We start from the raw sequence: 15,575 nt of genomic DNA on the forward strand, positions 1-15,575 counted from the left end.
CCGTGCAGGTTTAGGAGATAATAATTTTACCTACAGGTAAGCCTTATTATAGGGTTACCTGTAGGTAAAAATTAAAAAGCAGAGTATACTACCATTTTAATTAGGCTTTAATTCCAGGAGGCAGAGTGTCTTCCTAATCACGTGTCTGCCGTGACCGGTGTTCCGTGAGAATTACCTACCCGTGAGAAAAACCTACCCTCGTCACTTCCGGTTGCACGGCACTGTATGTCATTCGGCGTTTACATTAAAACAGCTGTGCTGCAATACGAGTAATCTCCACTCCTGTCCCTGTCACTTCCCTCATCTCGGCTAGTAAATATAAAAGCGGCGGCGGGTGTATGAGAACATAAATCACGGAGCCGAGACCCGCTTTTATATTTACTAGCCAACATCAGGGGAGTGACAGGGACAGGAGCGGAGAGGACTTATATTGCAGAACACTTGTTTTAATGTAAGCGTGGCGTGGGTAGGTTTTTTTCACGGACACCGTGATAATTTCCTACTAGTGCGCATGCGCACTAGTCAGGTCCTCAGCTCTTTCATTAGGTATCCGGGGCTGTGAGCATGCGCACTGCTGCGCTGCTCAGCTGTTCCTGGCCGGAAGGGACGAGGGTAGGTTTTTCTCACGGGGTAGGTAATTCTCACGTTACACCGGCTTTCGGGTCACATGATAGGGAGCCAGCAGAAGAATCTAAGACCATAAGCTGTCTGAGACAGTTCAGTCAGCACACAATCTCAGACCATTGTGGGCGCATATGCGCAGCGGCTGCGCCCACAAATCCTGCTGCATCTGTGTTATACAATCAGCAAATGTGTAAAATAGTACAAAAAATATGCACAAATATAATTTTACCATTACCTAGATAAATCATACTGCTCATTCGTTTTTTCATCTATCACGATACATTCCATGGGCTGTGCTGGACAGGCGTATTTAGTGTACCACTTGAAGTTATACGTGTAATTGTCTTCTTTCTAATATCCCAGAGAAAAAAAATCAACACTGAACTAATTTTTCATAGGTGACTTGTTACATTTCAGTACACAAATATAATTCTAATCCTTTTTTCAATTTGCATTTTAAGTTTCACACATATCTAAGAACAATACTGTATTCCTGTTATGTATTTGAATTGAGTTTACAATAAATACACTGCTCAAAAAAAATTAAAGAAACACTTTTAAATCCGAGCATAGCATCAAGTCAGTTAAACTCCTGGGATATTGATCTGGTCAGTTTAGCAGAGGGGGTTGTTAGTTAGTTTCAATTGCTTTGGTGTTAATGAAGCTAACAGGTGCACTAAATGGGCAACAATGAGAAAACCTCCAAAACAGGAATGGTTTTACAAGTGGAGGCCACTGACTTTCTCCTTACTCATCTCTTCTGACTGTTTTTCACCAGTTTTGCATTTGGCTAAGGCCAACATCACTGCTGGTAGCATGAGGCGATACCTGGATCCTATAGAGGTTGAACAGGCAGTCAAATTCCTCTGGGACGGCACATCAATACGTGCCATTGCCAGAAGATTTACTGTCTCCCAGCACAGTCTCAAGAGCATGGAGGAGATTCCAGGAGACAGGCAGTTACTCTAGGACAGCTGGACAGGGCCGTAGAAGGTCCTTAACCCATCAGCAGGACCGGTATCTGCTCCTTTGTGCAAGGAGGAATAGGATGAGCACTGCCAGAGCCCTACAAAATGACCTCCAGCAGGCCACTGGTGAATGTTTCTGACCAGACAATCAGAAACAGACTTCATGACGGTGGCCTGAGGGCCCGATGCCCTCTTGTGGGCTCGGTGCTCACTGCCCGGCACCGTGGAGCTTAATTGGCATTTGCCATTGAACACCAGAATTGGCAGGTCCGCCACTGGCATCCTGTGCTTTTCAAAGATGAGGGCAGGTTTACCCTGAGCACATGTGACAGACATTAAAGGGTCTAAGGAAGCCGTGGAGAATGTTATGCTGCATGTAACATCGTTCAGCATGACCGATTTGATGATGGGTCAGTGAGGAAAATCCATGGATGGACGCACAGACTTCTACAGGCTAGACAATGGCACTCTGACTGCCATCAGGTATGGGGGGGAAATCCTTGGACCCATTCTCAAACCCTATGCTGGTGCAGTGGATCCTGGGTTCCTCCTGGTGCATGACAATGCCTGACCTTATGTGGTGAGAGTATGCAGCCAGTTCCTGGAGGATGAAGGAATTAAACCATTGAATGGCCCCCACGGTCCCCTGGCCTAAATCCAATAGAACACCTCTGGGACATTAGGTTTCGGTCCATCCGACACTGCCAGGTTGTACCCTCAAGTCTGTTTAGGAGCTCAGTGATGCCCTGGTCCAGATCTGGGAGGAAATACCCCAGGACACCATCTGTCCACGCATTAGGAGCATGCGCAAATGTTGTCAGGCATCAATAGAAGCAAGTGGGGGCCATACAAACTACTGAGTACCATTTTCAGTCATCGCATTGAAATCAACAAAATGGACTAGCCTGCTGCATCATTTTTTCATTTTGATTTTTGGGGTGTCTTTGCATTCAGCCCTCTGTAGGTTGATAATTTTCATGTCCATCAAACAACGTGGCATCCTTTCGTTCCTAACACATTACCCAATTCATATCAGTATAGACATCCAGCTTTATATTAAGACTGTTTGGTCAGAATTATACATTTTCTAGTAGGTAGTTTGCAAATGTGCATTTGCCTGGAATCCGATTTAAAATTATTTGAGAATGTAATTGTAATACAGAGCTTGGCAATAAGGTGCTAAAAGCACAAGGGAATATTTTGAAGCACCAATGTATAAAAACTTTTATGAAGTAACAATTGTGCTACTTGGCAGAAACAGTAAGGGCCAGTTCACACCACATGCAGTCCAGTGCGTTTTATTTCTGCATCAAAAAACGCATAGAAAGTAGATTGTATGGTTTCCAAAGACCTAGTTCATACCAGTGCGGTCAGTTGCAGAGCTTTCCAGTTCCAGAAAAAAAGTAGAACATGCTGCATTTTTCCTGCACTGGACTGCAGTAAAAACTCCTAAAAACGCACCAGAATGCACTGGAACACAATAAAAATGCACTGGATCGCAGTACAGTGGAGAAAAAAGAAGAAAAAAAAAAGTATCTGGAATGCATCAAAAGAGTGTTAAAAAGGCGCACAAACGCATCTGGAATGGATCTGGAGGACGCTTTTGTAGTGTGAATGGACACTTAAGTGATTTGATAACTAGATAATTGAGGTCTACCTCTACCTATACCTCCAGCTGTCCTCGTTTTGTTAATGCTATAATTCTCAAACCAACAGGACTTGGGGGGGGGGGGGGGCAGTATGGTTTGACAAAACATATGTTAGAAAGTATGTAAATCAGCGCTCACAAGGGGTGCGACTCTCTGTAGTGGCTGCTAGTGGGGGCGACTCTCTGTAGTGGCTGCTAGTGGGGGCTTGCAGTCAGGTGGAAGTCGATCAAAGCACTGGCACATCAAAGGGCAGCAAGCTGGAGGAGCCTTAGAGGGGGGATGGGGTAAAAGGTTCAAGTGCCTGTGATATATACTGTTGGGCTGACCTCGGTGCAGAGGGGGGAGGGGTGGGGAGTAAAGATCCACTGGTCCAGGTGGATGGGGGGGGGGGGGGGGGGAATACAGGGCTGGGCAGCACTCTGGGCTGCTATCCGGGTGAGCGCAGCGGCTCGAAGTGTACCATAAAAGATGAGGGCCACTTGACAAAGGAGTGCGCATGCCGACTACGGCATGTTGCGCATGCTCCGAAACATGTAGTGATGCCCGGATACGCCTACTAAGCCCAGACTGCCCGTGACGTCAGACGCTGCCGGCCGCCGCCGCAACAGCTCTCTGCATCTCCTCCGCTGTCCCGACTCGGAATCCGCCTGAGATTACCCTCGGACCTCTCCCGGACGATCGGACCGCACCAGGACACAGAGAAGGCAACCAGCCACCTGACTACCCCACGGAGGGCACCACAGTGATTGATCAGATTCGATCCCAGATGTGAGTCACCATATCCTGCTTGTTCTTAATTAATAAAACTCTTTTTACTGCACTCCAGTGGCGCTTCTCCCCTCATCTTTTATGACAAAACATATGTGGTTGGGAAATTAAAGTGTAATTTAGACAGGAGAGTTAAATGTAAAGTGTATGTAAAAACAGAAAACCCTTTGTTTGGTTTCAAATAGAGTAGGGAAGGTTGGGAGGAGACATTTCTATTCACTTCCTGTCCTGCAGACACAACAGGAAATGAGAGGAAATCTTTCTTATAGAGCGGTCATAGGAACAGTTGTCTCAACAAAAGGATTTCCCCCCAGTGCTTCCTATGGTCAATGCTCATGTTTTGGATTTCCTATCACTTTCTGTCTCAGTGACAATGGTCACCAATTCAAAGAGCGGTAACTCTCCCCCTGTGGAAACTTTTCCACACTTAAAAACAACAAATAATTGCCATCACACTTACAACAAATTTACTTTCTTTTAAAATGTCTGGTATGTTTTACCTGATATTCTGGCTGACCAATATCTGCATCTCGGTCACACAAGAAAGTAAAAAGTGATGAGCGAGGGGTTTTCTTATCATCATTGTAGGGTGTTCCTCCTGTATAGCTTAGCTGGATCATTCCATCATAGTATAAAAGCTTGGAACTTCCTACACCAATATTCCAATGACCACTATTCCTATAAAAAAAAAAAAAAAAAGAACCAGCATATACACATTACTGGTAACCAATACTACTTTTATACAGAAAAAGCATTACATTTTTAAATTGCTTACGATTTTGTCACTTGACATGCTCCTGATCCGGTGTCACAGGGTTCTTGTGTTACATTGCTGCATACATTTATATAAAAGTCATACTGGTCAGAGGCAACATTGTAACTTTCATTTTTCTTGGTTAGTGGTGAAAGATCAAAGTAAAAACCTGAAAAAATAGAACAGAAATGATGTAAATGATATACAAATGATGTATATGATTCTCTATAGACGTTTCCACATACATAAAACATATATAGAGTTTGTGGTTTCTGTTGGATTTGATAAAAGGGACAAAGAGCAGCAATTATTGTAGAAGACCAGCAAAGAACCTTCATTGTAAAAGCTTTACACCCTTGGGCCAGTAAGGCCCTCCATAGTGATTAGCCAACAAAAAGTTGAATCCAATGAGATTTAACATTTAAAATAACCCCTTTTTATTTCCATTTTTGGGTTAAAGTTTTGTGAATTAATCCTTTTTTATTAAGAAGGTAGCTGCCGTCCGGATCCTAGTTATAATGCCCAGAGTGATACGTCAAAGGACTGAGATAATAAAATCAAACAGAACAAATTAATATCCCAATCACACTGCGCTGAGGAGCTAATCGATAAAATATAGTAGCTGCTACTCAATAAATATCTGAAATGGAAACAATGTATAAAACTCAACACAATAGGAAAAAAGGAAAGTCCAATACATGAGCAGCGCTGTTAAAAGAGTGACCCCTTTTAAAAGATAAACAGTCTGTGAATCTGCAAAGTCCTTAATCGAGGATCAATAATCAAAAGACAGATGAAGGCTTCCACCACACCTCGTGACCCCTAGGGCAATGCTCACTCACTAGACCTAAAAGATTGATAGAGCCTTTATATCATAAGATCAGCCCAGGTAGGTAAATCCAATCCGCTGAATCATCGGTGTCCAGACCAGATGTCTCCCCGTTCACAGATCAGATAATTAGACCAATTCCATATCCAGGCTCATCCAGAAAATGTGTGCAGAGTAAGATATAAAACAAAGGGCTCATAGGGTAGTAGTTCAATGCTAGTTTTATTAACTATCCAACCCACAAAGTCCCCCACTCAATGCACTCACATTTAAAACACTGATAAAAGCATGAATGAATATATCAATTGAAACAGCCGTGGCGCTGCCGGGAAGCTCACTACTCCTCTCCTGCTCGTCAGCCCCGGGAGGATGTAAGTGTAACTCCTCGGCTGCTCGTCACTGTGCTGCAGTCTGGGTGGCCGCGTGCTCACTCCCTGACATGTTTCGTCACAAACAATTACTTCTACTGAGGGTGTGGGCGCACGGCACCTTCCCCTCCTTTTATCTTTGAGTGATAGGGATGTGGTTGCCAACACCAAACACGAATGGGGGTTCATTACCCAGTACAATGAGCAATACAGGGAGGCGGAGGACATTTTCCGCAAGCATTGGGGGGTCCTCCGCATGGACAAATTTTTAGGTCCAGTGTTTCCTACTCAACCAGTGTTTATATATAGGAAATCTCCCTCGTTTGGCGATCAGGTTATCAAAAAGGTCTTGGACCCGCCTTCTAGACCGAAGCTTTTCTGGGATAGGGTGGGTTTCTTTGCATGCCGTAGATGTATTTCTTGCAGGCAAGTAAAAGAAACATTAAGAGCTAAGACTTCTTTCGAGGCCAATGGCAAAGGTTTTGAAATCAGGAAATTTATTGCGTGCCAATCAACGCATGTTGTTTACTGTCTTGAGTGCCCGTGTGGCCTGATTTATATTGGCCGCACAAAAAGGACATTGTCCAAAAGAGTGTCAGAGCATTTGGCCAACATCAGAAAAGGCTTCAAAACACCATAGCGTTTCGCTACACTTTCGACAGAAGCACAAGAGAGATCCATCTGGTCTCAAATTTTGGGGTATTGACAAGATGGACCCGGTATGGAGAGGCTCTAATTTAGTTAGAGAATTCTCTAAACGAGAGACTCAATGGATCTATCTAACTGGTTCCTTAACGCCCAAAGGTTTGAACGTTGAATTGGACGTTAACTCTTTTCTAAGTGATTATTGATGTGACTATGCCCCATTATGTTTTATCTTTTTATCAGGAATCTCTATCATATTCGTAATATAATAATTTATTATTTTAGTACATCCACCATTCTTTATGAAACTGATGCCTATTGGTCTCCCTATGACCCATATTTGGTTTTGTGGTTTTAAGGTGGTTTTTAATTCTCTATTATGGGAGTTTTTATGGTCAGGTATTGTATATACTCAGTGTAAGTGTAACGATTTTATGATTATTTTAATCTGAACACTTGATAGTTAACGGTTTTATTATGTAAAAGAACAGTCCTTTGAACATATCTGCTCATATCCCAATTATTTGACTCATTAACTGGGGTCGGAATTTAGAGATTAAAATTGGCCATTATTAGTGATATGGTGATGGGATAAAAAGAAACATGAGTTAAAATGCTATGGTAATATGTCTCTTTCCACGCATTGATTCTCCCCAATGTGTGCAGTGGACTGAGCTTCAATAGGATTTCTGTTGTATATTTACCTTGCATTGTGGATACATTGTATCTTTCATTATGAGTTCATGGGCTGCTGCTATCTGGTCAGTGATCTCCTATGATTCAGTGTTGCCCCGCTCTGCAGATCGTTGCGCTTGTATGAGTTGCCAGTAGTGGAGGGGGTCAACGTTTTGAAGAGGAGTGAGATAAAAGGAGGGGAAGGTGCCGCGCGCCCACACCCTCAGTAGAAGTCATTGTTTGTGACGAAACATGTCAGGGAGTGAGCACGCGGCCACCCAGACTGCAGCACAGTGACGAGCAGCCGAGGAGTTACACTTACATCCTCCCGGGGCTGACGAGCAGGAGAGGAGTAGTGAGCTTCCCGGCAGCGCCACGGCTGTTTCAATTGATATATTCATTCATGCTTTTATCAGTGTTTTAAATGCGAGTGCATTGAGTGGGGGACTTTGTGGGTTGGATAGTTAATAAAACTAGCATTGAACTACTACCCTATGAGCCCTTTATGTTTTATATCTTACTCTGCACACATTTTCTGGATGAGCCTGGATATGGAATTGGTCTAATTATCTGATCTGTGAACGGGGAGACATCTGGTCTGAACACCGATGATTCAGCGGATTGGATTTACCTACCTGGGCTGATCTTATGATATAAAGGCTCTATCAATCTTTTATGTCTAGTGAGTGAGCATTGCCCTAGGGGTCACGAGGTGTGGTGGAAGCCTTCATCTGTCTTTTGATTATTGATCCTCGATTAAGGACTTTGCAGATTCACATACTGTTTATCTTTTAAAAGGGGTCACTCTTTTAACAGCGCTGCTCATGTATTGGACTTTCCTTTTTTCCTATTGTGTTGAGTTTGATACATTGTTTCCAGAATGCCCAGTGTGTCACCCACTTTAACCCCTTGGAGGCTAAGCCTTTTTCTGACATATGTTGCTTACAGGTTAAAAGCAGTTTTTTTTTGCTAGAAAATTACTTAGAATCCCATTCTATATATTTTTTAAAAGAAACCCTAGAGAATAATAGGACGATCGTTGAAATATTTTACGTCACACGGTATTTGCGCAGCGGTCTTTCAAATGCAAGTTTTTGGGAAAAAATACACTTTCAGGAATTTAAAAAAAACACAACAGTAAAGTTAGCACATTTTTTGTATAAATGTGAAAGAAATTGTTACACCGAGTAAATAGATACCCAACATGTCATGCTTTAAAATTGCGCACAGATAGAGCTTTCTTTTAGTGGTATTCAATCTACCTAGACTACTAGGTCTTTTATTTTTTGTTAAACGCTTTGATTCATTTCTATTATAAAATTTTGGGAATAAATGGATTTTTGTAAAATCTTACCGTAAAATCCTTTTCTCTTAAGCTCATTGACAGACGCAGTCCTCCTGATTAATATCAAATCGGGTTATACTGCCCTCTACAGGAGTAGGACACTAGGCAGAAGGAAAACGTTCTGGCCACACCTTAGGGGCAGTCCCAGAGGGTATATCCTCTCTCTCCCTGCTACAGGATGTCAGTTATGTCACAAAGCAGTGTCAGAGAATTTAACCCAACCCAACTCAAAAGTAGAGGGGCGGGTACTGCGTCTGTCAATGAGAAAGGATTTTACAAAAGAGAAAAGGATTTTACGGTAAGATTTTACAAAAATCCATTTTTCTCTGTCGCTCACTGACAGACGCAGTCCTCTTGATTAATATCAAATCGGGACGTCCCAAAGCAGTGCCACAAATGAGGGGTGGGATAACAGAAATCAAAATCCAATCTAGAAGGCCCAACCGATGCCAACTAGAAGTCTTAAAGGCTCATCAAACCAAAGGATGAGACTCAACTGAAAAACCAACAGAAAAAAAACCCTCGAGGTAGACCAACGGTCTTCTCAAATTGCGGCCTGCAGAACCTTGCGGCCAAAAGAGGCAACCGCCGATGCCATCACATCAACTTTATAAAATTTTGTAAAGGTATGAACCGACGACCAGGTAGCCGCCTTGCAAACCTGAACCACTGACGCCTGATGGCGGAAGGCCCAGGAAGCGCTAAGCGCCCGAGTGGAGTGCGCCTTAACAGGAAACTGAGGATTCCGACCCTTAATAGAATAAGCCCGTACCACCGTCTGTCTGATCCATTTGGAGATAGTCGCGGCAGATGCAGGCAACCCCTTTTTGGGGCCATCCGTGATCACAAAAAGTGAATCCGTTTTACGAAACGAGTCCGTAGTTTTCAGGTATACCCTGATTGCCCGAACCACATCCAAGGAATGTAACGCAAACTCCCGAGGATGACTGGGCTTAGGACATAGGGAAGGCAATACAATGTCCTCATTCAGATGAAACTCTGAAACCACCTTAGGAAGGAAGGATGGATTCAGACGAAGAACCACCTTATCCCTATGAACCACCAGATATGGGGAACGACAGGATAATGTAGCCAGTTTTGACACCCTGCGTGCAGAAGTAATGGCCACCAAGAAGGCCACCTTCTGGGATAACGTAAGCAAGGGAATCTCCCTAATATTTTCAAAGGGAGGTTTCTGAAGAACCGACAACATCAAATTAAGATCCCAGGGCGGTGAGGGCGCGCGCACTGGCGGAGCCAAGTGCCGCACCCCCTGGATGAAATTCCGCACCAAGGAATGGGTAGCCAAAAGGTTTCTGAAAGAAAATTGCCAACGCTGAAACCTGACCCTTGACAGTACTCAAGGCCAGCTTCTGCTCAACCCCCTGTTGTAGAAAAGCCAAGATTCGGGTCACCGAATAGGCACGTGGAGGGAATCCAAAGGATTCACACCACGCAATATAAGACCTCCATGTGCGATGATAGACTTTTCTAGAAGTCGCTTTCCTTGCTTTAATTAAAGTAGGAATAACTGAAGTTGACAATCCCTTGTCTTTCAGCACCTGAGTCTCAATAGCCAGGCCGTTAAAGCCAGCGATTGTAAAGCAGGATGGAAGATCGGTCCCTGAGACCGCAGATCCTCCCTGAGAGGAAGTCTCCAAGGAGCGTCCGCGACCAGCCTGACGAAGTCGGCGTACCCGGGTCGACGAGGTCAGTCCGGAGCTACCAGGATAACTGGAATTCCCTCCACCTCTATCCTGCGAAGAAGCTTCAGCAGCAACTTGAGAGGAAGGAAGACATACAGTAGCTGATACTGTCCCCACGGGGCGACCAGTGCGTCTACTGCGTTCGTTCGAGGATCTCGGGAGCGGGCTACAAACCTCCGCACCTTCCTGTTGAGCCGAGCTGCCAACAGATCCACCTCCAGGGTGCCCCAATGAAGGCACCGCTGGTGAAATATCTCTGGATGAAGAGGCCATACACCTTGATCCAGAATCTGACGGCTGCCATAATCTGTCTGCCGATTTTCCATCCCCGGAGTGAATACCGCGGGGAGAGCCGGAACAAACCGTTCTGCCCAATGAAGAATGCTGGCCACTTCTATGGCCGCCAGGGCACTCTTGGTGCCCCTTTGGTGATTGACATAAGCCACGGCCGTGACCTTGTCCGACTGAATCCAAACCGGGCTGCCCTGGAGCTGCTCAGTCTAGTAAATCAGACAAAGTTTGATCGCTCTCAGTTCCAATACATTTATCGGTAACCTGGATTCTGTCGGAAGAAATGACTTCCCCTGGCTGAGCATCGGAGACCAAAGCCACCAGACCAGAGACTCCCTGGTCCACTCGCTCAACCGGATCCGATTGTCCAGGGAATCGGGATTCCGATTCCATCTGAAAAGAATCTCCTTTTGGGGTATGCGACTGGGCATACGGTACTGCCTCTAAGAAGGCCGCCATCAGTCCCAGGACCAGATAGTTCAATCTCCTGGTGGGAACTAGGAATGATCTTTTGAAAAAGTGAAGAAAACGTTCTGCTCAAGGAGCGGGAACTGCCGCTCCCTGTTGCATAAAGTCCATTACTGCTCCCCGCAAAGCTTTTAAGCGATCCGGGGATAGTCGAATGTTGGAAGGGAAGAATCGCACGGGTAGAAGTGATCGAAACTCGATCTTGTATCCCAACCGTATGACCTCGCGAACCCCTTTGTCCGGGATTCTGGAAAGCCATGGATCCGGAAACCAGTGAAGACGTCCCCCCACCCCAGAGATGGGTGGGGGCGCATCTTCAGGCTGTCTTATCTTCAGGTTTGGCTGAGTCGGGCTTTTGTTTACCCGACCAGCGCCCTCTGAAACCCCCTGAAGGGGCTTTGGAGGCTTTCCTTAAAAAAAATTTTCTAAAAAAATCTTGCCAGGACCAACGATCCGATCCCAGCAAGGAACTTAGGTCCTTACTCCTAACTAGACAGAAAAAAACTGACATCATGTAGCAGGGAGAGAGAGGATATACCCTCTGGGACTGCCCCTAAGGTGTGGCCAGAACGTTTTCCTTCTGCCTAGTGTCCTACTCCTGTAGAGGGCAGTATAACCCGATTTGATATTAATCAAGAGGACTGCGTCTGTCAATGAGCGACAGAGAAAAAGTAATTGATCTCCTTCACTGATGTGCACTCATGAGGCTGCACTGATAGGGAGCACTGATAGTCACTGATTTTAAGTGTAGATGTCGCCTGTGTGGACTGCCGCTTACCGGCTGTAGCGTGAGAAAAGGAATGCCAATAACCTGTATATCCTGTTTACACTGTGATCAGCTGTGAATGAACACAGCAGATCGCATGGTAAAGGGCCGCTGTGATTGGCTCTTTACCCCAATCTGTGATGAGCTGTGCCAGAAGGACACAGCAATCACAGAAGGCTCCCGTGTGGGGAGACCGGGCTCTGGGAGGAAGTCAATACACGCCCTCCCGAAAATGTGCAACCACACTGTACTCGTCATTAGGCTATAGGGCCGTCAGCAAAATGTTAAACTGACAATCAAGTAACAAGAAAAGCTGGCACACGAATGCTTCCTTTTGAGGAGATTTATTCCAGTATGACAGCAGTGTACAACATGATAAAATCCAACACGTTGTGGCCCCCGCCTTACTCATAGCATTTGCTATGAGCAAGGCTACGGCCAAAACGCGTTAGCATTTTATTATGTTGTACACTGCTGTCATGCTGGAATAAATCACATCAAAAAGGAAGCAATCGTGTGCCGGCTTTTCTTGTTACTTGGAAGCAATTGCATGCATCTGGATGCTGCAGCCTGAGTACCGACACTCAACATTTACTTCACTATGCGTAGACCTAGGGTGAGTTTGCATCTATTCTAAAGTGACAATCAACACTCCCATTAAGATCTGTGTATAACATTTCCAAACATGAGCTGAAGGGCACTTTAAACGGCTTGGAAAAAGCCACTCAAAGCTTTATAAAAGCTTGTTGTTTACGCTGCTCTTATAGAAGCTGAAACCTGTGTGAAACAGGCCTAAGGGAAGCAAGACAGCCTCTTCGTTTCTCCCTAGCTTAACAGGCACTTTAACCCTTGCATTGTAGGGTCACTGAAAGGGTTTATTTTTTTTATTCTTCTTCTGTCCAGGTATTGGGCTTTAATAAAACCATGAGACACAAAAAGAAAGTTACTGTGCAGCTGATCTGGTGGTTTCAAATAGATGGTCTTTAGGCTCCATCTATTGGTATTAAAGAAAAGTACAACATGTATAATATTTTATGTTAAGTATTTACCATTGACAATTTATGAGCTGATTAGCATATTTATATATTTTTTTTGCCATAACTATTAAAAAAACTTTTAAAAATATTACTTAAATTTGAAATGTGGTTTATTCATATTCTGTATTATGCTATATGCTCCAGAAGGTGGCGCTTTAGACTAGTATAATAGTAGTTAAAGCGGTAGTATCCCACTTTTTGACACTTTTACCTACAGGTAAGCCTATAATAAGGCTTACCTGTAGGTACAATTAATATCTCCTAAACCAGCACGGTTTAGGAGATATTTGCAGTGCATGCAGCCGCTCACACGAGCGGCGCATGCACTCTGAAGTTCCGGGGGGACCTTCAGTTTTCCTTGCCGGGAGCTTGCCGGAAAATCACTCATCGCCGCTCCGGCCGATCACAGCGCCGGAGCCGCCGAACCCGGAAGAGACGCCGAGGGATCATGGCAGCGCCCGCAGCGATGTCCGGAGGTCCGTGTCGGGGCTTCATTCTAAGGTAAGTAATACATAATGAGCTAGTATGCGATGCATACCAACTCATTATGCCTTTGTCTTGCAGGATTTTTTTTTTTTTGTTTTGTTTTTCGGGTTTACAACCGCTTTAAATCCCATTCAAATGAATGTGTTCTACAATAATGAAGATGTTTCAAAACTTTTGCAAGCTGCTTATGAAACAAGGTCATGGTTTGCAGAGCAAACAAGGAACGAATGTAGCATAAACTCACCAACATGAGGATCCGACACTCTGCAATTATCTCCTTCTGTTTTGGACAGGACACAGGCTGCTGCAGTGTTCCACTCAAACTCATACAGGCACTCCTCTGAACGCTTCAGTATAGGGGGACTTTCGAGGTTTCCTGAAAGTAACACAGATACAGTCGTTAAGAGATGTTATACAAAAGTAATTTTAAGTGTCACTAAACCTATATCAAAAACATCTATCAATAAATGGTGTATTACATGCTGCTTATACTCAGTCACTCATTTGTTTTCTGTATACTGCAAAAAAAAAACCTGGTTGATCCTGCCGCTCTTTATCGCCACCTTCTGTTCATGTCTCCAATTCAGCTAAGGATTTTGCAGCTGTGGTGTTAACTCTACACATGCTCAGTTTTCAGTGAGTTTCTATGCTGAGCATTTCCTCCCTATCATATCTGAGCAGCCCATGTGACTATAGAGTCACACGTGGTAAATGACAGCCCACTCCCTTCCTCCTCCTCCTCCATGCCCACTAACCAGCTAAGCACAATGGGGGTGGGATACCTCCCTCTTATGCTAAAGACACAGGCTGGAGGGGCTTGACCTAGCCTGTGACTGAGACAAATCCACCCACACCATATCATTTCCACAAAATAATAAAGATTTCATTTCAAAGTATATATATTTGTATGCCAATTTAAAACCGTTTACTGATATTATTTATTTTTACTCTGTGTTAATTTAGTCAACAAAAACTGTTTCATCAAAGTTTTCTTCAGCGACAGTGATGAAAAAGAAAACCGAAAAGTACAGCACATTTTCCTCCACTGACGAAAATAAAATCTGTGGACAAAAAGGTGAGGCAGAGATGTTTACCATTGTGAACTAACTTCCGTTTTTCACGGAGCTCCGCCTGCTTTTGCTCCCAGCAAGCAAGCGATTTGAAGCGACCGCGTGCACCATCCGTGACGACTCCCAGAGACCAGAGCAGCACTGTTCATAACAGGCAGGCCCCCCCCCCCAAGTCCAGACGGGACTGTCTCACTCCCGACTCACGAGACGACCGCACCCATCCAGAGCAGAGAACAGACTGAGTGTGTAGTACTAGTGTACATTACCATTACAGCAGGCCTGAGGCCTCCCCCCCAGATCCCAGTGCATTATTACAGACATTATCTGACCAATGGCAGTGGCATCCAGGGCACTGTGCATTACAGGCCATGCCTCAGACCTGAGACCACCATCTGCAGTATTACAGGCCTTCTCAGACCACCGTCCAGAGCACTGTGCAGCATTACAGGCCTCCTCAGACCACCATCCAGAGCACTGTGCAGCATTACAGGCCTCCTCAGACCACCATCCAGAGCACTGTGCAGCATTACAGGCCTCCTCAGCCCAACATCCAGAGCACTGTGCAGCATTACAGTCCTCAGACCACCGTCCAGAGCACTGTGCAGCATTACAGGCCTCCACAGACCACCATCCAGAGCACTGTATGACTCCTCGGACTACCACCCATAGCACTGTGCAGGCCTGCTCAGACCATCCAGTGTGGCTAAATTTGTATCTGTGAGTTTGTTCAAACCTTAACCACTTGCCGACTGCCTAACGCCGATCTACGTCGGCAGTCAGCCCCTCACAGGCAAAGTGACGTAGGGCTACGTCACTACCTTGTGAGGGTCTAGGGAGCGAGCGCGCGCCGCCGGAGGCGCGCTCCCGCGTGGTCACAGACCCGATGTCCGCCGGTCACTCGGCGATCGGCGGGGGAGAGGGAGAATGTCAGGCAGCTTGTGTAAACAAGCCACCTGTCATTCTCCTCGCTGTAAAGACACTGATCACACGGATCTAGTATGTAGATCTGTTGATCAGTGTCCTTACAGCTCAAGCCACAGCCAATCACAGTAGAAAGCACGCCCCTAGGGATACACACAGCCCCTCCCTCCCAAATAAAGTTAACCCCTTCACTACCAGTGTATTT

The 15,575-nt window shown here is 45.0% G+C and overlaps 1 protein-coding gene across 1 annotated transcript in view; it reads right to left on the bottom strand.

Moving 5' to 3' along the window:
• The window catches only part of IGF2R (insulin like growth factor 2 receptor), a 294,611-nt gene that overhangs the window by 150,491 nt on the left and 128,545 nt on the right, over positions 1 to 15,575 (bottom strand). Inside the window, exons 14-17 of the mRNA XM_082249744.1 lie at positions 13,624 to 13,755; positions 4,785 to 4,932; positions 4,510 to 4,687; positions 860 to 975 (exon numbers count right to left, since the gene is read on the bottom strand). Coding sequence (XP_082105870.1) covers positions 860 to 975; positions 4,510 to 4,687; positions 4,785 to 4,932; positions 13,624 to 13,755 — 574 coding nt within the window. The remainder of the gene's footprint in view (positions 1 to 859; positions 976 to 4,509; positions 4,688 to 4,784; positions 4,933 to 13,623; positions 13,756 to 15,575) is intronic.

Source organism: Pelophylax lessonae (genome assembly GCF_965119305.1).
Source record: "Pelophylax lessonae genome assembly, chromosome: 3".
In the NCBI taxonomy this organism is placed as follows: domain Eukaryota; kingdom Metazoa; phylum Chordata; class Amphibia; order Anura; family Ranidae; genus Pelophylax; species Pelophylax lessonae.